At 43.1% G+C, this 24,818-nt stretch overlaps 2 protein-coding genes and 1 pseudogene across 3 annotated transcripts; 1 reads left to right on the top strand and 2 right to left on the bottom strand.

The window, feature by feature from the left end:
- The first annotated feature begins 27 nt into the window (after positions 1-27).
- LOC116382279 (F-actin-capping protein subunit alpha-1-like) lies at positions 28-4,668 on the top strand (annotated as a pseudogene).
- A 677-nt stretch (positions 4,669-5,345) lies between these two features.
- LOC116382278 (CTTNBP2 N-terminal-like protein) lies at positions 5,346-19,110 on the bottom strand. Of its 2 annotated transcripts, XM_031845212.1 has the most exons (6): positions 19,027-19,110; positions 17,231-17,335; positions 16,741-16,848; positions 9,315-9,566; positions 8,970-9,077; positions 5,346-7,844 (listed from the first exon to the last, which is right to left on the bottom strand). In XM_031845212.1, exons 2-6 carry the CDS (start codon positions 17,270-17,272, stop codon positions 6,549-6,551), a joined length of 1,806 nt encoding a protein of 601 aa, XP_031701072.1. In that variant the 5' UTR covers positions 17,273-17,335; positions 19,027-19,110; the 3' UTR covers positions 5,346-6,548. The 2 variants fall into 2 exon arrangements, with proteins under 2 accessions (XP_031701072.1, XP_031701073.1); XM_031845213.1 differs by lacking the exon at positions 17,231-17,335.
- A 1,674-nt stretch (positions 19,111-20,784) lies between these two features.
- Positions 20,785-24,013, bottom strand: LOC116382626 (cytochrome P450 3A19-like). The gene is made up of 11 exons (XM_031845835.1): positions 24,009-24,013; positions 23,705-23,798; positions 23,569-23,621; positions 23,377-23,476; positions 22,917-23,005; positions 22,623-22,765; positions 22,210-22,278; positions 21,566-21,726; positions 21,248-21,474; positions 20,996-21,158; positions 20,785-20,886 (listed from the first exon to the last, which is right to left on the bottom strand). The coding sequence occupies exons 1-11, from the start codon at positions 24,011-24,013 to the stop codon at positions 20,785-20,787; spliced, it is 1,206 nt and encodes a 401-aa protein (XP_031701695.1).
- Positions 24,014-24,818: the final 805 nt, after the last annotated feature.

Raw genomic sequence — 24,818 nt, 5'->3', positions numbered from 1 at the left:
AATAACTGAATTTATACGCCCTCTTGCGCTGCAAAACCGTAATCTTGAGAGTGTTTCACATTGAGTTTATGCCGTGTGCAAAGTTATTGAATTTAGTGTGTGGCATTCACTGTCGAAGCACGGTAATAAAAAGCGTTTTACGAGACGTGATTTAAAATTACTTTCTGGTTTGTGTTCATTACATTTTCGTATGTGTAAATGACAACGAGCGCTGCTGGTGTCAGTCAGCTGGAGTAGGTGGGGTCACAAAGAGCCAAGATGGCTGACTTTGAGGAGCCGCTGTCAGATGATGAGAAGGTTTGAAGACTATTTTATTCTTTGCTAAACGCTGTTTACTCTCATTTGTAGAGAGCTACGCGTGTTAAATGTGCACACGAACTTCCCGGCTAAGTTTTGGAAGGAGTGCCAGTTTTTGTTCACGTATCAAAGTGATGAGCTAGTGTTTTTAAAGCTACCACTAGCTAACTAGCCAATGCTATTTAAAGCTCACAGTTGAGCTCGCCGCGAAATCAGAAGCTGGAAGAGTGTTTAGCCACTGAAAACTCTTTAATGGTTGTAACGTTACCTAGATTAATATAAATATAAGTATCGACGCACATTTTCAAAAAGTCGGGTTGCAATGTCCATCTTAGTCTGCAGTAATTACAATGTGTGCTCCGCAGTCTTCACATGTTAGCTAGCAGTGGCGGCTACCGTTACTTTGGATTTTTGGGTCAAACAGATTCAGTTGCAGCTCAAATACTTGCTAACCACACACGCGCTCGATGGCAGAATAAGGGTTCCTATAATCTAGATGGAGCCTGATAGTGACACCCTACCAGTGGCACATAATCAGTTGGAGGCAAAGCACAAATTATTATGAATGGCAGAATTACATTTTACGTGTAACGGTACCATTTAAAACAACCGTAATACCAACACACAGGGAGGTTTCAAAGCTAGAAACGAGAGTGGCGACACTCTCCCGATAGAATCGAGAGATGTTTGAGATTAAGGTCTGTTGGCGTTTAACTGGAAAATTGAGGGCACATTGATGGCATGATTTTACAGCGACATGACATGAGTCTAGATCAGTTGTTTCTAATGCAGTGCCCATTCTGTGTTCACAAAGCAGTGTCTTGATCAGTATTCCTCTATTTCCTTGCAAATTACAAGAGCTCTTATTATATTACGTATGTCAATTATACTCTCTGAAGTTAACTATTTCCTAAAACATGCTTGCTGCTATTTTTTGTTATTGTCAAATGACTTTAATTTTGTAATCAAGATACTATAGTCATTCCTAGTAAACCCAAAATATTAAGCTGGGTTCATCATAGGAAAAAGGCTCACTGAAAATGCATCTTAGTATCAGCTATGGCAATATGATAAGGCTACAACTGGATGCCAAATTAAAAAAAACCCACAATTGGTAGTAAATGTTTTACTTTTTTGATGCTAGACCTGTTTGAGTACATGTTTGTTTTTATACTTGAGGAGTGAAAACCTTAATTATTTGTAGCATCTCTCTTTGAATTGATTATACAGCAAGTCATAGTATCAGGATAACTTAATTCATTTGTTGCATTTAATTTGCTTCCATAGGTTCGCATAGCGGCCAACTTTGTGACTCATGCCCCCCCCGGGAGAGTTCAACGAGGTCTTCAATGGTAAGAAGTAGCCGAGTATGACAAGATGCACATGATAATAATTCATCTTTTAAGAGCAATACAATGCATAGTTTCTTTTTGTCTTGCTAGATGTGCGGCTTCTTCTCAACAATGACAATCTGCTCAGGGAGGGGGCCTCACAGTAAGTAACACTCAGTTTAAGATAAACATCACAAATTCAAATACTCATTATTTACACAATTAAAAACAAACATGTGTGGTTAATATATTAGAAAACATTTTTTGAAAGCATTCTTTTGTGATGTTATAAATGCCCACCGTACCATTTGGCCCATTCTATCTGTCTAGCTCCTTTGCCCAGTACAACATGGATCAGTTCACTCCTGCCAAACTAGAGGGCTACGATGAGCCGGTATGTTTCATGCTTAAGTCTCTCCTGTTCATCCCAGAAGAGCAAGTGTCAAAGCCAGACCCTTTTCAGTCTTTCCTCTCCCTTATTGATAGGTCCTGATCACAGAGCATGGGGACTTAGGCCAGGGACGTTTCCTGGACCCCCGCAACAATTTGGCGTTCCGCTTTGACCACCTCAGAAAAGAGGTGAGCGACGTGCAGCTGTTTGACGGAGAGACGGCCCTGAGAAGCTGGAGAGATGCCTGCGATACTTCCCTCAGTGCCTACGTCAAAGAGCACTACCCGACTGGAGTCTGCACGGTAAGCTGCACGACAACTGTGAAAAAATAGTCCTCTAAGCAATGGACTACATTTGACCTCTACTGTCTGTGTGTTGCAGGTTTATGGGAAAACAGTTGATGGTCAGCAAACAATCATAGCCTGCATTGAAGGACATCAGTTTCAACCGAAGAACTTCTGGTACAGTCACCTGCCTGCAAACAACAGTTTAAAAGCTTATCTGAATATATGTATAAGGATATGTTTTAACATAGCTTCATCACAAAGGTTATAAATGACCAGTTTTGCGTATCCTGATGCTGCTGTCTGTTTGTAATGTTGGGCTCCTCTGCTGTTCTCTAACACAGGAATGGTCGCTGTAGGTCAGAGTGGAAGCTCACCATCGGTCAGTCCACCGCTCAGGTGGTGGGAGTGTTGAAAATCCAGGTGAATTTAATTCAGTGCGCTCATCTGCAGAAATGATAAATAATAATAAAAAAAACTCCAGCTTATTAACAAAGTTTTTCCTCTGCCTCCAGGTGCACTATTATGAAGATGGGAATGTGCAGCTGGTCAGCCATAAGGAGGTAGAGGAATCAATACCAGTGACTGTAAGTAGAACATGTTGTACATGAGCTCTCCTGCAGTCTTTTAAACTGCTCATATTAAACCTTCTGTTGCTCACAAAGTTTGAGACTGGCTGTGTCATCTCTGAGTATGTAGAAGAGGTCCTCCAGCTCTGTAAGAAGGATAAAAAGTGGTGATTGTGTTTTTGAAACAGAATGAAAGCCAGACAACCAAGGAATTTGTCGACATTATTGAGAACGCAGAAAATGATTACCAGGTAAGCAACCTCTTATTGACTACACGTGTATACTGTTTAACATCAGGTGTTACTTTGATCAAAATGTGCATAAAGAAACATTTTGAGATTAGAAAATGTAAAAATATTTTACTTTATTTTCCCCTTTTTTTTTGCTTGCAGACTGCAATCAGTGAGAACTACCAGACCATGTCTGACACCACCTTCAAGGCCCTGCGTCGCCAGCTGCCCGTCACACGCACTAAGATCGACTGGAATAAGATCCTCAGTTACAAAATTGGCAAGGAGATGCAGAATGTCTAGTGGAAGGCCAGGGACTTATTAGAGAGTCGCACACTCCACTGGGCCCAAGAACCCGCATAGACATGCGCAAGGACTAACCAAAGCAAAGCTATATCAGTATGGGGCAAGGAAGTAATAAAAAAACAAAAAAGTATAACTGAAGATCCGCAGACTATAAGGCACCGATATCCGTCTGCTGTGAGGAAGTCGCGGTTATGAAGATAATCGTGGTTTGGAGAAAGTGGTTCCTTCTAGGTGTGTGTTGTGAAAGAGTTGTGTTGGGTCAGTGTGCAGGGCTGTGCTCAGGACCGCTACATAAAAGAAGTAAATCTCCCTTCTGCTGTATAAGTAATCTTAGACCTCCTGAGATTCAGGTGTCAACACTTTTCCTTAATTAGACTCATGCAGGACTGAGATCATGTCACAGTAGAGGACCAGGAAGGCACAAGGCATCTGATGAGAGAAATAAAGCACACCGTCGCATATCAGGGTTTGATTTAGTACAGGGAAATGAGATTTTTTTTTGTTTCACTGTAGTTGTCGTGCATGGTAGAATTGTAAAATCGGGACATTGACAGGAAAATGAATAGCGGTCATCTGACATTGTAACTGGTACCAAGCTTAGAGTAATCCTGAACTGACAACTTATAGTTAAGTTATATGTTGTTAATGAAATTGACAGTATTTCAACATTAACATTTATGAGTGGCATGATCCTCAGCATAGCTCTGTTCCTGCACTGTAAACCTGTGTGTCTGTCAGGGCTGAGGGAGTGTTGTTTTCTGTGTGTGTCTCCACCCATGCAAGCAATGATGACTGAATTAAGATAAAGCAACACCACCTCCATTGCTGTACAGCTTTTCCTTTGTGAAAGGAAAACGTACTCATATTAACCAAGATTTATTTGCCAAAATGTCTTTCCTATGGTAAAGAGCTCCATCTTCCCATGTATGCAAATTTCTATTTTAATATGCTGGTTTTTGTTGAGTCTTAGAATATATTACTCTTAACTGTAATGAACTGTATTGGTCAATCCCAAGTGAATGCAAAGCAATTGCCATGTAAGGCAAGAGACTATATACGTTACATGACTTCTGTAAGGCCATATCATACTGGTTGTGTTACATAATGTCTAAGTAGGCTGACTCTGGATCAGTTACTTGTTAGCGATACAATGTGCTGTGTTCAACCCTCACACTATACTACAACTAACTGTGTGCCGATCGGTTATAAAGTTTACGACTACTGCCCCATTCTGTTGTAAAATAAATGGATTGAACATCTTGGCTAGATTGTTCTTTTTACATTCAAAAGGAAAACATGTTTGCACCGTCTCAGATGCCGGTGCGTTGGAAAGTATCACTTGAGTCTTGAGAAAAGAAGATCCTGCACACTGCTCTTGTCATACCAATGTTTCGGACCCTCTGGACCTTCGTTGAGTGTTTTATACAATTCATCTGCCCACTTCTCCGAGTTTGAGTCGAGTGTAACAAATAGACAATTATGTCTATCAGGCAATGTGAAAAAGGAATTATTAACAGTATTATCAATTAACGGTCTAAAATCAAATTAATGCTGCCACAACACAAGTTAAAGACCATAGGTAATGTTACTCATTAACAATGCTGGGACGGGAAGCTTCCTCTTGGCATACAACATGGCACAGCACAACACCGGCACCTCCCCCTCTGACCTCTGCAGGCATGAACAATCAATCACAAGCGTCATCTCTAACATAGATAATAGATTAACTAAGCAGGTAGATATTCTGATAGTTTTTAACCTTGTTAACGTCGTTTATTTATGTTTTAACTTGTTTCACAAGACTTTTATTATTATGGGACTTTTTACATTCACGGTTATAGCCTATTATTAAATGAATACCCTTTCGTCCCTGAGACTGTTTTTATTGCCTATTGAATTTATATCTAGAAGTAATAAAACACTAGATAATGCAGGTGTTCTTGATATGCATATTTATTACAAGAGACTGATGGACATTGCCCCTCACAGACAGTGTATAAATCTACAGATTTAAATTGATCAGCTACAACATTTAGTTTCCATCAATTCTTGAGTTTAAAGATTTTTAAAAAAAAAATCATGTGAAACCTAAAACAAACAGGTGTAGCACTGTTAGGACAAGACACAACACGATGTAAATTATTTGACAGATACTATAGAAACGGTTACAGTAGCAAGATTCAAACCTTTCGTCCCCATGATGTCCATTGATGGAATATCCCCCAAAGAGTTGTCACATAATCATAACTTAGTCCTTCTTGATTTGGGTACAGCAGAAGTTAAACTTCCCTGAATCAAAATAATATAAATTGTTGACATACAGTATCTTACAGTAATGTTGTACAAAGTGTGCCCCCCCCCCCCCCCATTTAGGGACAAGATTCAGTGTATTCATGACAAGTGTAAAAGAAAAAACAGCACACGCGTGTGTGATGTCCATTCACAGAGAATCAACTGTGAATTCTTCAAACTATTTACAGTATAATAGTGTTTTCATAGACTATCTCAACAGGAAGTGCATACGGATTTATTGGAAAAACATTTAAAAACTACTCACTAGTTTTTTGTGAAATGGTGATAGCTACACATTTGCTATACTCTACATCCACGTATTTCAGCCCTTCTACTTGCTATACAGTGTTGCTTCTGACTAAAGTCTTCTTTTGATTCTAACATGATGCATCATTTGAGCATTAAGGGAAAAGAAAAGGAGTGCTGTACTCTGTGAAATCTTGTTCAAATGTCTTTCTTCCAAACCAAACAGGTCTTTATGGATATGATTTCTAAACACCCTTAATATGATGTTAAAATGTAAAATAACAGAGAGATATTTTCATTCTAAAACTTTAAACTTACAAAAAAAAAAAAATCTATATAAAAGAGTAAAGACAGGAATGTTAATAGAAATATTTAAATCTTATTTTTTTTCAAAATCACAATATACTATATTTTATTTCAAATAGTTCTTTTCTGATTGTTTCTCAGTTTGTGGTATCGAGGAGACAAACTCTTAGTCCAGCTGTGAAGTGTCTGTTCTACTGATTATGAGTGCTGTGAAGTGGGTTTAAGGGCCGGCAACGATGGTGATTACAGTAACTGTTGATTCAGGCCTGACTTAGTTAGTTTGTATAATCTGTCCGTTAGCTGCTGGAAGATAAAACCAGGTCTGGCTCCTTGGCTCCTTCCTGCCCACTGTTGCTGTGTCCACAGTTCCCCGTCAGCTCTGGGAAGAGGCTGATCCGAGCAGAGTGACTTGGGGAGCCCGGAGTCGGACTCATGCCGGGCTTCTTGGCAGGGATGGGAGGAGGATGGGCCCTCTCTGAGCGAGGAGTGAGGGGGGACTGGATGCCCGGTGATAGAGGCCCTGAAGAAGGCGACCGCCCCCCGGGAGGAGTTGCTGCTATGTTGCGGTAGTCTGTACCGAACGGAGAGCTGCTGATTGGTGCCAGCTTGACGCCCGCCTGCTGGCTGGTGAAGCGGGACAGCACCTGAGTGACAGTGTTGCGGGCCAGCTGCTTAGCTGAGCTGTGCTCTAGTGGGGGAAGGACGGAGGAGGCGGTGGGGGAGAGGTCCCTCGGGGAAAGAGGGCCACCAAGCTGCTGCTCCAGCTCAGCCTGGCTCTGGAACTTGTGCCTGGCAGCATGGAATCGCTGGTTGACACCGGCCTGGTAGGAGAACTGATGGAAGCCCGGGCTGCCCAGACGCTTGGCAAGAACGGGTGAGGAAATGGGCGAAGAGGAGAGGGAAGAGGAGGCCGTGCTGGAGGGAGAGTGAGGGTGCGGATGAGGGTGAGGGTGAAGAGGGGAATGCAAAAGTGCTCCTCCCCCATTCTCTACCACCCCTCCATTTTCTGGTCCTCTCCCCTCCTGTGTTGGTTCTGACTCTTTATGAGTGTGATGGCCATTGACCTTTGGTAGTGAGGAGGATTTAGGGGCGACAGTTATCTTTCCATCTGGCTCAGTCTGCACAGAGGTGGACCCCACCACGGAAAGTGATTCTTTCCCCGCTGTCACAGCCTCCTTTACCACTTCTTTACCCCCTCCAATTTCAGCCAGCCTCTTCCTCAGCTCCTCCAGCTGCCTCTCAAGCTCCCTACTCCTCTCCTCCTCTTTGCTGAGCCTGGCTTTCATCTGCTCTCTTTCTGTGTCAAACTCAGCCAGCTCCCTTTCAGACCTCACCTCTAGCTGGGCCACCCTGCTCTTCTCGTCTTCAAGAACCCCCCGGAGCTTCTCCAGGGCACTGGTCTCCTCTTGGAGCAGAGTGCGGAGTTGGGAGACCTTGTGAGCCTCCTCTTGCGCCTGGCTGCTGGCTTTCTGGAGCTCCAGAGTCAGGTTTGATGAGAGCTGTTGCTGCTGGGTCAGTGACTCCTCCACCTGGCTCACTGCCTGCGCTTGTTCCTTCTCTAACTTCCGCACTGTTGCACGCTCCACTTCCAACTAAAAAGGGAGGGAGAGAGATACAAGATAAGCGTCAAGGCGAGGCGGCATTTCCACGTTTGACCACAAGGAGGCAAAAGAACACTGCTTACATTAGATCCATTACAGGATGAGAAACAGCACCATAGAAAATATAATTGTTGTTTTGGTTCAAAATGGGTTTTTTTTGGGATATGTATTTTTGCACTAACCCCATTATAACCTGCAACTGTATTTTTTTAAGTGATATGTTGTATCCTATTGTTTATTTAAAAAAATGTTTGCCAATAGCATTTATGACACTCGTGACGCTGTCATTTCATTAAATTCGCTCAATTCCTGTTTTTCTCCCAGTGTTCACAGAGTGTCTCCATCTTTGCCGGTCAGCTAAATGAACTACATTTAAATAAGGTCCACTTGAATGACACAGAATGAGGAAAGGGGATGAAGACATGTCTGTATGTGTCGTTACAGGGTCAGACGAGACAGAGAAAGAAGCTGCTGTTCATGTTTTTCCCTTTAAATAATAATTTGCTTGTTTGTGGAAAGTTCAGATTGCCATTACATCATTACTTGCTGACTAGGCAACTCAAAACCTTTGATGAGTTAAAGAAGGAAATGGGAGGTGATGAAGTACAACCTAGTGTATACGATTACTGTACAAAAACAACACAGGCAGGAAAGCCTGAGGAGGACTGGGAGACACTCAGGAAACCTCCCTAAGCCATAAGGACGTTGTCTAAAGTTTGTATAGTGTCTGATTGTGTGCTCACAGTGTGTGTGCGCCAGATGATCTTGCATTAGACATGGACATTCATTATCTCAGGTTTCCTGAGGCCATGAAGCCACATGGCTGCTGGACAACTAAACAATGGCCTCTTCCTCCTCCGTTTCCTGTGGAACAGCCCAGTGCTTGTGCATACGAGTGCTTGTGTTTGTCTGTACTTGAACAGGCCATGCCCTGTCCACCCTACTGGGTTACACAATAGAACTGCAACAATGCTTCCCTGCTCAGTCGCTTGGTTTTAAATCACAGCTGCCACACCGAAGAAGGACACGGTGCAGACAGGTGGAGGAGAGGCATCGTCTATCTTTATAAAACATACAAATACATACACGCATATTGCAACAGTACATCAGCCGTACCTGTTGCAGCAGTTTGTCCCTTTCTGTCTGCAGCATGAAGGTGAAATCATCACTCTGCGCAGACTCCTGAGCACGCCGTCGTTTCTCCTCCTCCAGATCAGCTATCATCTATCACACAATGAAATCACTTGACATGCAGACAGGGGTCTTGTTACAGGATTCAGTGCATTCATTTGAAAACATTCTCAACCCAGCGTATTGTACAAAGTGTGACCCTGGCTGGATACTTGGGTTGTTGCAACATTGTCCAGACACTGAAGTGAAGAGGAGTGAGCTCTAGAACTCACTGTGTGTGTGTGTGTGTGTGTGTATGTGTATGTGTGTGTTCATGACTTCATTACTTACCCTCCCGTGTCTGCTCTCAGCAGCAGCCAGCTGTCCCATCATCCTCTCCTGCATCTTCTTGCAGTGAGACATGACCAGTTTAAGCACCGCCAGAGGGTTCGGTCCCACCGCCCGGCCCTGCTGGTGTGTGCGAGACTGGGTGAGCGTGTTCTGGCGCTCTGAGGACTCGCTGTCCCGCTGCAGGGCCAGGAAGGGATCGCTGAGGTCGTACTCGCCATAACGCTCCTGGACGAAAGCATCTCTGTGCTGAGCCTAGAGACACACAAACATACAGCACACACATGTAATTGTGCTGTTTGGCTGTTCCTTTAACAGCAGGTACATCTACCTGTGGCCTACAGGAGGAAAAAAACTAATCTGTCCATGTAAATGTTCAGTCCTGACTCAGCAGAAAAAGAAAAAGAACCAATGTGTCTGTGTAGGGCAGAACATGGATTTGATAGGTTGAGGTTTTCTTTCCACACTGCAGCACAGAAAAAATGTGTTGTGAGATAACAAGAGGCCCAACTGTCAGTGCCAAGAAAACACCACGTAGGCTAACGCATCGCAAACAGAACAGAAGACTGACTCTTGTGTAATAACTTTATGTATCATATCACTATCCAACATACGACTCGTGAGTAAGTGTGTGCAGGAAATCTGTGTGGAATGATGTTATTGTCAGTGTGAGCAAAGCAGACGGTCGTTCCTCTCAACCCAAACACAAAGAGGTGAAGCGCGGCTGTCCAACCCCCACCAGGGGCAGATGTTAACTCCTCCCCAGGGATGCAGGGGTGAAGGACCGGGTCCATGAGATCAGACACAAAACGCAGCGCTGTTTCTAATGAAGAAGCTATATCATACCTCAGCGAAAAAAACTAAATAATTTAATAAAGAAACAGATAGCACACTTGTTTAGGGTAAAAATGAAATCCTGAGCGCAATCAACTACTTTCCATTTATCATACCCTACTCAGGCGTGTTTGAGAGAAGCAGGCTGGAATGACAAAATGAAGTGACACGTGATAGGGCCTTGTTGACCTCACAGCGGGACACAATGATATATCATCCGGATGTCTCATTTACTACATACAGTGAGAAGGTTAGAGTTCTGGAGGCCTGCAGCGTCAGCTGGCGGGGCTAGTGACGTAAGCACAAGCCACAGAGTTCAATCCACGTGCCTTCGGGACACCTGTCGCTGTCTCCCCACACAGTCCTCATCAGACACCCCGGTCCTCCGGCCCCCTTCCTCTCCCTGCCCAAACACGCATTGCACTAAATTCCTCTGCTTGTTCATTTCTCAGAAAATGCCTCTCTCTACTTCCGCCTCTCTGCCAGCATCGTTTTTCTCACACGCTCTCAGACTGGGGCAGCACACACACACACTCACACACACCCACCCTGAGGACATCAGTAAAGAGGCAGTATTTGAGTCTGAACAAAGAATGTGACCATCAGTGAAGAGATTACAGGACTTGGACAAAGACACTGTCTCAATGCCTTTAGTTTTACACATTGTCTCCATGTCTGAAAGGGTACGAGTGTGTGTATGTGTGTGTGTGTGTGTGTGTGTATATTTTTTCCCCCTTTTTTGTGATTATAAATGTGTGTGTGTGTGTGTAAGCCATTTGCACGTTTACCTGTGGCTGTGTTTTTGTGCTGGGCTTTGGACTAAAGCTGTAAAGCTTCTTCATCTACTGCAGCTTAATGAGTTAAATAACTGCTTAAATACACCATTAAGGGTCGGGCTGTGATTGGATTGTGTGTGTGTGTGTGTGTGTGTGTGTGTGTAGCAGTCCTAGCCTAGAGTCTGGTCTCCCGTAGTTTTCTTGGGATATTTCTGATCATAATGACAGAGTGTGCTTTCTTCTATAAGAGGGCACAACAAGCAAACGCTCTCTGCTGCAAAGCTCTTATTTCTGCCCAGCTACTGATGACAAATGTCTCTACAAGAGAGAATATATTATATGCTATTCATCCACCGTTTCATTATCAAGAATTCTGTTTTTGAATTTGCATCAAGTATAAAAGAATTCCTCTACGATTCCGCGCAGTGTTGTAGCTATAAACACGTGTGCTACAGCTTGTTCTAGCATTGCCTTCTCCAACAGCTTCTATCCTCTAATGCATTCCCGCAGCTGTGCCGAGGTGTGAAAGACAATCTGATGCTTTTCACCTGGGAAGATTCTGTCAGTCAGTTCCCTACAGCCTCAGGGCACAATCATGCCCTTGTGTGAGCTGAAGAGAGCCAGGGAGTCCTGTTTCCTGAGAGAGCCTCTGCGATGACTGTCACACAATGAAGTCAGCAGCTCTGACTGCTATCGGGTGCACATCTCCTGTTACACATGAACAGTTTAGCCTTTAAGCTAACTGCTAAATAGTACTGTGGATGAAAGAAAAAAACAGAATTGCTATCAAAATGACCAGGAATGCATGCACATACTGTATCTATATGCGTGTGCATGAGCTGGCATGTATTTGCACACCATGCTGCACGAGGTTCTTAGCATAACCGTCTGTTTCCGGGGTAACATCTCAAATCCAGCAGCTTTGCAGTGGGGGGTTATGGGAAAAGAATGCGTTCCTGGTGAATTAGTCTACCAGTCAGAAGAACAGTTAAGACACACAGAGACAAAGGGACAGCAGGACCAGACCTGTCAGATATGAAAAGCTTCTTTCGTGGAACTTAAGGAGTACCGCGCAAGCGCCTTTGCAACAAGAGGACAGAGGACAATGCAGAATAAACGAGTAGATGAGGTTGTAGTTCCATTCAGTCATTTCAAACCAAAAACAGGATTTATAAATCGAGACTTTCGATCATAAACCTGCCGCGCAAGAGAAGCACAGTGGCGGGTAATGCTCTAAGCGTGGAATAGGAGACGGGCTACAATGAGAAGCAAAGAACAACAGAAGACAGTCGGTCAGCTGCAGACCATCCTCTTCAGATTGATGCCTCTGGCTTCAGGGTTTCCTTGGATGAGGAAGTCAGTAGTGCTGTTTTTCTTCCCGGGGAGTGGACACAACTACTCTGCTCTACTTAATAGTAGAAAAGAACAAATAGTCAATGGACCGCCCGTCAGCCTGAATAACAGGCCTTGGCAGTTGAGAAGTATCAATCCACCGGCTGTCACATCTGATTGAACAGAGCTGGTGAGGCTGCAAACTCAAACAGACACAAAGGGCTCTGACCCATTTTGTTGGTCATTACAGAACAGTCTTCTGGGGAAACTCGTAGCAAATGGGAAATGAGAAAGTGAGACAATGTCTTTGACTGCAAAAAGAAGAAAAGCCTCTGCTTCTGGTGCGTTACCGACCCAACAGTACACACGCCTTAGTTTGGTTGAGCACTAGATAGGGAGGTTGTGGTGACAGTCTGGTGCTGGGGACTAATGACTAGCTAACCAGCCACTAGGGATAGTTATCATCATTATCTACACAACTTACAGGATACGATTGTGTAGCGTTTACTTGGGAGAGCCAACATTGGGATTGTACCCTCTTTAAGCTGCATTTGTTGATTTTTGGCGAACTGTCCAAGAAGCTAAAAGACAAATGTGTGACAATGGTCGGCTGTAAAAATCAAAATAATCATCTAAAGGAGGCTGGACGATTAAAGAGAAGCTCTGTAGTGCTATAGAGTTGGATCATCAAAATACTCTGTGGTTCCGACACTACAAATTACATAATTTAAAAGTAATAGATAGTGGAGGCTTGTGTCCTGACATCTCTTCAGATAAACATGTACTCTCATTGACCGACATCCAGGATGAGAGCAGTTACTTTGGTCCTTAACGGGCCAGGTGTACCATCATACTAACAATATAGCAGCAGCTGGTTTAGGCCCTCATCTGCATTTACTGAGAACTCACTGAGATTGTACTGAATCAGTATCGTAAAAAAATTGGAAAATGAATAACCGGTGAGTACATGCCATTTGTGCACGTTCTGCATCATTCATTTCTCAAATGTGTACATTTAAAATACCGTCCAGGAAGTTCACTAAAAGCGAACACTGGTTTTAAATTACGTGGCAAGCCATACCAGTCTCATAGTGTCTCATGCAGACGGTGCAGAGAAAAGAAACTAGAAGAGAGTGAGAAAGAGTGAGCAAGAGAGCCAAATGAGATTGTAAGTGCAGACCTTTTTGAAGTGTAAGCCAAGGTGTGTGTGCTTGAGGATTAAGCTGTGTCCTCCACACCTCTCACCCACACATTAAAGATGGCAATAAAATGACGGCAAACAAAACCTCACCTAACTTTAGGGGCCGTGCAACGAGACAACTTCCAAGTAATGTTTAACTGCCTCAGTCGCTATCATCAGTGGTTAGTGAGGAAACATGGGAGCAGGTGATCTCAGTCTTTGGTCAGGCAATGCTTTTGGAGAAGCATGACATATCATTAGGTGGAACAAGGAAGTGCTCCGGTATTTCTTGAAACGGAGCCAAAAATGAGATTTGTCACTGATGCAGACACAGGCACAAACTGCATTGAAAGAGCATTTATTTTTCTTATCTCAGACTAACCTCCTGTATCACTAATCTATTTGTAGCAGGCAAATACTCAGTGCTGTTCAGTGCAAATACCAGCGAAGGGTGGAACTTATTACCACTACAGATACGATCCATTATTTTCGAGCTGGGTCTCGGGATAAGAGAGGCTGCCGTATAAGGACATCCTGAGGAAAACAGTACCCGACCCGTGTCGCTCACATGGACTAATCATTGCTGTGACTTGGGTACTTTGATGTCATCTCAGAATTGTCCGGTCAGCGAGCTTTACTCTCTCTCAGGCCTCGGGCTCAGGATGTTATTATCGAAGCGCTTCACTGACATCATAGACCAGTGTGCATTACACTGTTCCATTAGGTATTTCCTTGCTTTTAAGGGCACCCTCATGTCCAAATTGGGCAGTGATTCTTGTAGGAGGAACACAATATACAATCTTATCTGAACAGCCCATTCTAGCCGGGCCCTATTGTTTTAGGGAACACACAAACAGGACCTGCTGAGCATGACTGCAACATTTTATCCACAGCAACCATCTGATGTTCTGGGTGAGCAAAGTTCAACCCATTGCCAAGCAGCGATATTTGCGTCACAAAAACAACAGGTTCAAAGCAGACCTGAGACATATTTATACATCAGTGTCGGACGTGTGTTTCCCACTGTGTTCACTCGTTTACTTGGTGTCTCGAAAGCAGCGCAACAACAATTGAGGAAGGACTGACTTTCGAGACTGAGAACTTGCTCTCCGCTGGATTTATGCCATGTATGCCTGACAGAGAGAAGATAATAGTGGCATTAGTTCCAGTATAGATATAGACAATCATCAACTCAAAAGATACGCCACTCCTGTTGGAATGCAGAACCTGTTCCGGGTGTCGTGTTCTCAGGAATCTTCAGCTCTAATAAATCTGCTTCTCTGTCTCCCTAGTGATGAGAACTAAAAACCACAAAGTGAAGACTCTGTAGAGACAAGTCCCAAGGGTGACGCCATCTTATTAGTAAGCAAGCACTGAGACAGTTCCAAGTTTCTGGGGGGGTTTCGGGTGAAGGAAGGGTTAAAAAGGCCCCTGGATGCGAATGTCCCAAGCAATCTACAAGCAACCCAAGTACTTGCAGCTGAGAGGTGAAAACATTTGAAGTTGGAAAAGATTGTTTGAGATTTGAGAGCCTCTTCTGCCTTACTCAGCCTGACAACACCGAGGGGAGAGCTCTAGTTAGAGAGAAAACACGGTGGCATGTCACGATCCAGGAAGAAATCCCGGAGGGGAAATGAAAAACAGAAAAGACAGAGTGTACAAACAGACCTCTCGGGTGCAAAATCAATGCACAGACACAGAGCTCAATAAAGGACACATTAGCCTGCCATCAAACCCTAACACCCCCCCCCTCTGCGGTCACGTGTCTACACACAATCTGCCCTAACGTGAACCAGTCAGTGAAAAATGGTGTACAGGCCCCGAGTGGTAACAAGGGAAATCTGTGATTTGAACTCTGTACATCCTCTCCACAATAAACACTGCAGCCTCTAACTGGCCCACCAGAGACCATCGTGTGTGTGTGTGGGCAGATAGGACATGGGTCGTGGTCAAACATTAAAGACCACCCCCCCCCCCCCCCCGCCGTAATGTTGCTGTGTGTGTGAGGACGAGAGAAGGCGGAAAGGAGGGGGAATAGCGGTTAAAGATACGGAAAGAGAAATTAGTACAGACAGCCAGGCGACTGTACATTTGTCCTGAGGGGAATGACGTGTGCGTTGAGTTTTTCGGCGAACCCTGCCTTTCATCAGATCTTTAAAAACTGCGGTGACAGATGCTTCTGAACCGGTGCGGTTAGATCAGTTTCCCCTCAGGCCCTGGCAATGAAATTCTCCCATGATGACAGCCTCGCTTGCATGCAAGATAAACTTCATTATCAAGGCCTGTTCATTAGAACAAGGCAGTCGTGGTTGCTACTTGTCCTTATCACAACTTCAATCACTATTTCAGACAATGAGTCAAGCATTCGGGGTCTAAGCAGCTTCACCTAAGCATAGAGCAGCTGCTGCGGCCATGAGTCTCCACTAAACCATTGCCAGGCATTGTAGCCGAAGGTAAGCTCAGCTCCTTCACTTGAATATGAACGACTGAGTCACACAAAACTGAGGATGTAAGGTTGTTGCTGCATAATGCCTGAGGTGCTGTGGACAATGTGCACTCAAACTGTGGACAATGTCCCTCAAAACATTCAGAAGTGGTCTGAGATGCACAGATGCCTTGAAAGACTGCCTCGTCATCTCCGTAGTCTGTGTTTAGGGTTCGAAACTCAGTTGGATACAGCTGATTTGCGAGTGCCAAACAACTCTCAAAAGGTTTGCGGTATGCACCCGAGGCAAGGTGCCAAACAGCCACCAAAGCCTTCATTTTTGCTGAGGGCAAATTTTTGTTTTGATTCAGAGACAACGGGAGTTTCCCCAGATCAAAACAAATAGTTACTTAACACACATTTGACACAAATCAGGTATGAACTGGAGTAAGTCTGAACTAACGCCAGGACACAATGTGGACGTATCCAGGTCTGAATAGTGCCTGAATGGAAATAAACACAGATTTCAACTGGTCTGACCAGCAATAACGTCTGCTCTGGTGGAATAAAAGGCCTGGGAAACCAGAATGACTCCTGCACCATTGTCTTTACTAGCTCTGTTTCCTTAGCTTCCTGTTTACACATCCCCTCCCTGCTAGCTCACATTCTTTTTGGGGGGTGTCATGCTGAAACCGGTCAATTTTAGTGTCCAAGGATGTCTTCAGTAAAGACAGAGAAAAGAGTTGTATTTAATAGGTAGCTGTGATGGCTATAATCCTACTTATAGTTGTTGTTATTGTGTATGCTGCTACATGTATGTGAGGGGTTCTGAGTCTACGGGGGGGGGGGATTTGTGTGTGTCAGACTTAGTGGCTAACTCACCCTGAGGGCATGTATGACCACATCCTGGGCCTCCAGCTCTCCTTCCAGGACACTGAGGAGAGTCAGCAGCTCTGCTCTGCTTAGAGCCTCCACATTCATCTTCTCATCCTGAGGAGACAGAGGAAGCGTTAAAGAGATACAAGAAGCAAATAAACACAAAATGCAATCAGAAGGATTTAGCGAATCAATAAATAAAAAACGGTCCAGGTGTGAGAACATGTGTTCTTTCGTGTAGCATATTAGTGTAGCACTTAGTAGTAGATTATCGGAGTGCATTTATGGCACTCGGGGTCCCTTCTGTGGCCTCTCACTGGGTTGTGCTCAGGGTTATAAACAGGAAGTCATTAGCATATCCGCATGTTAAGTTGCTGAAGGGACTGAGGACAGTTGTTATCTCTATTCCGTTCCCACTGCGAAGATTCAGTGGGTTTCCAAATACCAACAGGGTTAGACAAGTGTGATTGATTGAAATGTGTTATTTGGCACACACTTTTAAGGTATTAGCCATCCCGCACTCCATCCTGTGATTCATCCGCTAGGTCCAGTCATAGTCACAGGGTCCAGACATAACACACTTCACACAGCAGACATCATCCTTAAAAATCAAGAGAAAGACAAAACACAGCTGACTTCATCTTGGGTAACGTCGCTTTCATGTTATTTACAGTGCCTTGTAATGCTGCGGCCGCTCATTATGTGTGTGACGAGGATATGTGCAAGCTGGGAGGTCAGATAACAGCAGCTGTAATGATCAGCCTGTCTCTTACACCTGATGTTCTCTCTTTGTCACACACACACACCATGAATAAATAAAACAGACGCAGGATGCTTTGAAGGTTGACGGTATAGCCTGTGCAAGATTCAAATCCACATTAAAGTGTCTTGGTAAGGTGTTGGGCTGCCAGAACAACCACAGGGTGATGCTGCGAATCACAAGGGTCCCAAATATACAGTATAGGTCTTCAATTGAGATTAGACGTGAATCTGATTCTTATCATTTTCCTGCTCACCAAAGCATTCAGTGACACCTCGTGTTCTAAAGAATCTACATTTGTCATGTTTTTCCTCACATTTCTTTATGTATTTGTCACCCGTCTGTATTAATACTGAAAGCAACTGTCCTCATCTTCACTTTAAACTAACCTCTCCTCTTCTCTGACAGCAAAGGTTGAATCTCAAGTGAAGGCTACTGTTTACTTTCTTGCGGCAGCGCCCAAATTCTTGGCTGCATTCTGCGGCTCACCACACATTCACAGCAAAGCAACAAAGTGTGTGTGCAGCACTGGCTACTCACTTATAGTCTCTCACACACACACACACACACACACACACACACACACACACACACACACACACACACACCCGATATCTGTAAATTATCTTCCATGGATCCTTCCAACATTCCAGGGATGCCCACACCACAGGAAGCATCAGTCCAGAGTCAATCCTTGAATCCCACTCTGTAGCCCGCCTTTTAAAAGGCAGAGTTGCACTTTGACTTTAATATGGACACCCTGCCAATGTACCAGTGTTGTCAGGAGATGGTACATCCATGCAGATCAGCCAATGATGATGGAGGCACATCTACAAGTCAATATAAAAGGCAGAACAGTGGACAACAGTCTCATGCGTACGTGTGCGTTCACACACTGCAGTTCACGGCTTTACAATCAACTCTCAAACAAAGCCTGGGTTAAACTTTACTCATCCTAGCTGAGTAACCAGGCAGGGTCTGTGCTGGGACCGCTCAGTGTGTTCAAAGCACTACATGATGGCAGCGGTTGCTCAGGATCCACCTGCCCCGTGGGCCTTTTGTCTGACACAAGGGACTATGTCATTATTTTCCGTGTTGGCAACATTCACTTCAATTGCTCAAGTGTCACGGACATCACACAAACACCAAACTAGCCATCATATATAGATTGCCTGGAGTGATAATGGCAAAATCAGTAGTGCATCAATATCGCTGAAGTAAACACACCCATTAGCCCAAACACTAACTCAACATAAGACCCCTGGTCCTCAGCGACTGTTACTCTATTTAATATCTTTCGAAATACTATTTCAGCATTATTATTAAGCACAAAGTCCTACCTGGTTTACGGCTGTAAAGTTTCACTTAGGCTAATGTGAAAGGGCAAAGCCCCATCCAGAACGAGCAAGTCGGGTCAGAAACCCGTCTATGGACTTTTGCCTTTTCTTACTAAAAAGCCTGACTAAGTTGGAGGCTTAATTTCTGGAAGCCATGTAGCCAAATATTCCCACAACCCTCCGTGTAAAACATACCTTCATGCGCCCCGCTCAGCCCGCATTAATTGTTCTCCAAATCCAAAAAGGAGGCTCCCCAACAGCATGAATCAAAGCGGTTCACTGTCATGAACGAGGGCGAACAACAGACGGTCAGTGACGACGCCGCCAGCCAATCAAAGGGGCGTAGTGTTACAATCTGGCCAATGGCTCGCAGGCTTTCCGCTAGGGGGCGGAGATTAGGGCGTTCCGGGCTATGTGGGATAAACCTCTTTGTTTCGGACGTCCAGTGTTGATTTCCACCCATTATTGTCAGGCAGCGTGAATTGTTTGAATTGATAACATATTTGGCAAAATGATGGCACACTATAGTTGCATGTTTACTTCACGTTACAATACTAGCATCTAAACTTGAAGTGAGTGCACTTCAACTGTGGATTATTTGTAGCCTAATCTAGAACACACATGCATTTTGAATTCGATTTAAATGATTGCAAAGTTTGCTCCTGCACAGACAATCCGTACATTTACCACGAGAACTCATAGAGCAGGTTATTTCTCAAAAATCCCCCTAGAATTAACGCCCCGTGGGGGAGAGGGCTTTCATCGTCTCTCACTGTGTTGCATCGCCCCCTAACGGCCAATTAGCAGTATCGCAACATAATGTGTCTTATTTCAAACCTGCCACATATTGGAGATCATGATTTAAAATAGCAGAGCAGGAAGTGCTGGTTTTGTCACATAATATGGGTGTGTGAGGTCATGGTGCCATTCAGCACCTTGAAGCAATGGCATAACATTTACATCCCCTTCTTTTGTTTCTCTACCTTTTCTTTTAGACTCGGTCTTATTGAAAAGCAGGAACAGAAACATGATCTTTGAGGCGTTTTAGTTAGAAGATCTGTTCCTATTGTTGCTGAAAGACAAATATTTTATCACCGTACACGCCTGCATGTCATTCTCACCTCTGTACACACCAGACTGAAAGTCCTGAATTCAAAATGTTACTTAAGTAAAAGTCTTATTCTGCTAAACTGTCAAAAGAAACTATGTACCTTGACATAAGTACAAGTAGTTTAGTTACTTTTCAAAACTGCGATTATATTTTCAAACTAAGGAAAACTTGTTTGCCTAAGATTACAGATCAATAAATTAGATACATTTTAAGGATTACCCTTTCCAAAAATGTGACAAAGCAGCGAGACCACGCAGACTAAAGTGTGAGCACTTTTATTAGGCAAATAGAAAACAAAGTCACAAATGAGATTGCAAGAATATCAGTAATGTCAAAATGTTGTGTACGAGGCCTGTTGACATAGTTTCCTGAGCCAGGCCCACTCGGGTGCACTTTGTAATGAGCGCTTAGCTCCACCCTCTCAAACTTGTGAAATAAGGAGTGAAGAGGACAAAACAAATTGCTAACAACATGGAAACAAGCAAAGCTGGATAACTATACCTGAGCATATTAAACTCTCTGCAGGCTTATCCATATAATATAATAGTATTTGTTTAAAACGCTGTTAAAAAGCACTTATACAAGGATAGTAAAAGCAAGAACAGCAATGGTGATTTATCATAAAGCACGCTCTTCTATATTAAAGAGATTACACAAATTCATATATTCAGTTAGAATACATAGAAACAAAAGAAAACATCAGAAGATGCTTTTGGAGCCAGGCTGTTGGCTGGGCAAGTTTTGTTTTTGTAATTATGTAATGCATAGTCAATGTTGTTATTGAATTCCTTTTTGAAAGTGTCACAAGATGGTCGGTCATTTGAAGTTGTGTCCTGACGCAGTTAGCTTGAGGGAGGATCTGCAGTGGCGGTTCTGGGCTCCAGCTTCAGTTTGATGGGATCCTTGGGTGTGGTGAATCCATAATTTGACAGCTCCATTGGAATCTAGAAAAACAAGACACGTGTCACAAATGAAGCCTTTCGGAAGCTCAAATACAATCTCACCCAACATCTGTCACTGCCTAAAGACCACAGATACTGAAAGTTCTCTCACTTGTGTCTCCTTGCATGTGACAAAGCTGAAGTTCTGGAGGATCTCCACCAGGGCCAACTTCATCATTACGAGAGCAAATCGCATGCCGATACAGTTCCTTGGCCCTGCTCCAAATGGTAGGTAGGAATAAGGATCAATGCTGTCTTTGTTCTCTTTGCTGAACCTGAAAAATGAACACATATTTTAAATTGATTAGCCAAATGACTAGAATTGTGTCAAATCTGTAGCCGTAGCCTGCCATTTATGCAGTACCTTTCAGGTTTGAAGGATTCAGGCTCAGGCCACAACACAGGGTCACGATGGAGAGTGTAAATTGGTATGATGACGACAGTTCCTTTAGGGATGGTCACACCGTCAATGTCCACAGAAGACTTTGACACTCTCTCTAATCGATTAGCAATAGGGTACAGCCTCATTGACTCATTCAACACCATGTCCAGGTATTCCATTTGCATCAAAGCTTCATAGGTTGGCTGACCCTGGAGTATAAAGTAGTCATTAGTTGGTAGAAGAGGATAAGTTGCTGATAAAAACAAAATTGAATTACAGTAAAAAAAAATTTAAATAAACCTTTTCTGGGAAGGTTTCATCAATCTCCTCTTGCAGGGTCTTTTGGATTTGAGGGTGAGTTGCCAGGTTGTAGGCTAAAAATCCCATTGTGGTGCTACTTGTTTCATAGCCAGCAAAGATGAATATCAGAGCCTGAGACAGGATCTCGTTGTCAGTCAGTCCTGCAACACAAATGCATTGTAACTCTGCGGTCTGGAAAGACTCATATTGTTAACATGAACCTTTTTAACTCAGTGGGTTGTCACTGGTCTTTGACTCTGATTCTAGAACTGGAAACAGACGGTGACTGTACGTCGGAGCTCTGGATGAATATGAAGCCTTTTAAAACAACTTGAAATTGTTGTTTACAAGGTTCTGCAAATCATGTCATAATGTCTTCATAGTTTTACCAGATATTTTTAACCCGATTCTTTGTTTGACTTCAACAGTCACAAAGATGCTCTCTTCCTTCCTTGCAAACTTCCTATTTACTCGTCAGTGATTGACAGAACGCAAAATGACGTTAACATTCAACTTGGGCATAATAAAAAGCAATGGCTTTTTCTTAAGAAAGTGACCCTTGATATCCTGAATTTTAAATATTCAGCCATGACTACAGAGAAAATCCTGAACGTCACTTCCTCCCCTCTGGTTTCTTTCTCTACCTTTGCCGGAGCTCGTATTCTCTTCCACGTCTGAGAGTCCATCATCAACTGCATGAAGTCCACTCGGTTCTAGAGGACAAAAACAAGTGGATATCCTTATTTGATTTTCCAGTTTGTGTTCAAGGGAGAGGTTATGAACACAAAATATAAAAACCAACATCAAATCCATTGTAGCTAATAGACTGTATAAATATTACCTTGTGTTCATTCTTATTCTGATTTGATCGTCTTTAGAAAGCTGTAGAAGAACTTTAATACTTCAGAAGGGAACAATGTCACATCCATCTTCGCAAAAATTGGCGACAAGAATGGAAACAGAACTGAAATGAAAAAGAATTCAAAATGTATAGTTAATTCAAGGCTCAAAGGGACAAGTTGAACAATCTGATTAAACGGCGTAATGTTTGACATACGCACAAGCAGGGGATTCAGGATGTTGAACTTCACCATTCTCTTAATGTTTGCTACAAAAGGATCGGATGGATGGTTGATGGAATCAATGTCCACACTGAAGGCAGTGCTGGTCACAACATCCATGCTGTAGGGTCCAAACACTCTGCAAAAAATGGGGTAAAGTGTAATGTAGGAAAAACTAAGACGTGAAACCATCCAAAGTTTTGTGTTAAGAAATAAGAAAATCATCTCTAGAACTGAAAAGTACAGGTGAAGAGTCTGTGTCCAAATCTCATCACAAACACATTACTCACTCTTTAACATCTATGACTTCATCCGCCTCTACATTCTTGCGAAGGGTCTTTAACAGATTACTTGAGTGGTGCAACATGATGGAGTACATCTGCCCAAAAGTAAATAACAAAAACATTAAAATCATGAAATATGTACATACCGGAATCATGGACCAACTGGTTTTAGTGCACATGTGAATCAATATTTCTCATTACAAATATGTTAAAGCCGCAGTGTGCTTTTTAACCTCTTTCAGGCGTCCACTGGTGAATGACGGAGAGAGTACACTGCGAATCCTCTTCCATTTCTCATCTTCCACTATTGACACGGCGTCTCTTAAGGGTCCATTTAGACCAAAATCCTAACCCCCACACACACACACACACACACACAGAGAGGATGTCTTCTTTACGTTATGTTCTTCGATTAGTATTGAGGTAATAATTTGGGAAATTTCCCCGACAATGTATTTTTCCTTACCCGTCTGTTGGTGAAGATTGAATAACACTCCTTGACCAAGATGGTTTTGATCATAGCTGTGTCCACTGTTGCCAGTAAAGGCTGCCTGCCATCATACAACCTTGTAATGCGACAGCAGATATTGTGTCAGTTGTATCTTGGAGCACAGCAGGAAAAATGTACAGTAGGGAATATTTTTGCGTGCACTCTTACCCCCACACCTTTCCGTATTTCTGATGGCATTCTGTGTCAAAATTGTGGATGCCCTATAGGGAATGAAATGAGAGCAGTGTGAACAAGGTATCAAAGCGTCAGCGACCACTGTTCTAATTTAAAAAATGTGTCTCACCTTTCTGTACTCCAAAAATGTCCCAATAAAGGGCATGGGTTTGGGTCCAGGGATGTCTATTTTCTTGAAAAATCCATATGGTGCATATCCATACCTGAGGATTAAAAGCAGGATTAGAAAACAGAGACCAAATCCCTCCGTTGATCTACCCTTCTTTTATGAATTCTTCCAGACTTTATTTCTTTCATGCATTCTCCGAAAGGATCTCCTTTCATATTGTCAATTGTTTTCATCATAAGTCAAAAGAAAATGGGCAAGTTTAAAGAAAGACATTTTTGAAAAAAATGTCATTGGCCTATTTTACTGCATTGTTTTTTTGGGCATAACCCTTCTTCAGTGATCATAAGTTGAGAGGTGGCTTTTAGAAGTAAGCAGTTTCATTCTTTACATATAAAAGTAGCAGTTATAAAACAAACCGGTCCTGCTACATAATCAACTTTCTTGTACGTAATGATGTAATGAATTTTGTTAATGATAGCTTGGTTCAATATCTGTCCCAATAGTCAAGGCCTTCCGAAACTGGCTCACTTAAATGAAACACAGCCATCGTTAATGTTATTAATTACACCTGTGTTTTTCCTGCCATGACACGTCCAAGTATCGGCCCCGAAAAGGGTCTATTGAAATATAATGCAGCGTTTCACAGCAGCCATTTTGCCATGTCATAGCAGGGTAAACACAGGTGTAATTACACCTGCCTTTACTCTACAATGACATGGCAAAATGGCTGCTGTTAAAGGGGCCTATTATGTGGTTCTGTGCTTGACTCACACGGGTGATTTTAATTATGTTGGCTGATAAGACCGCTTCACTGTGTGGGACTGCACACATGGGGCTTTTTAGCTCTGTTGGGACAAATTACAGCTTCATAATCTTTTTTTTTTTTTAATGTTGTGGTTTGAAAAACAGCTGTTTCACAGTGCTGCTAAATAGAGCAAAAGTTAGGGGCCTAAAGATGTATTAGAACATGCATCAAAAATGATTTAAAATAAACATTTGTATTTATATTCCGTATAGAAACAGGAAGTAGACCCAGGCCATGGGGCTCTCAGCATTTTTTTTAACTTCAGGCTCGAAGACCACCTTCCCAAATAAATGACAAAAGAGAGTGTGT

Source organism: Anarrhichthys ocellatus, unplaced genomic scaffold, assembly GCF_004355925.1.
Source record: "Anarrhichthys ocellatus isolate YVR2014 unplaced genomic scaffold, GSC_Weel_1.0 scaffold5, whole genome shotgun sequence".
NCBI classification, from domain to species: domain Eukaryota; kingdom Metazoa; phylum Chordata; class Actinopteri; order Perciformes; family Anarhichadidae; genus Anarrhichthys; species Anarrhichthys ocellatus.
This window is presented reverse-complemented; position numbering and strand designations above follow the sequence as displayed.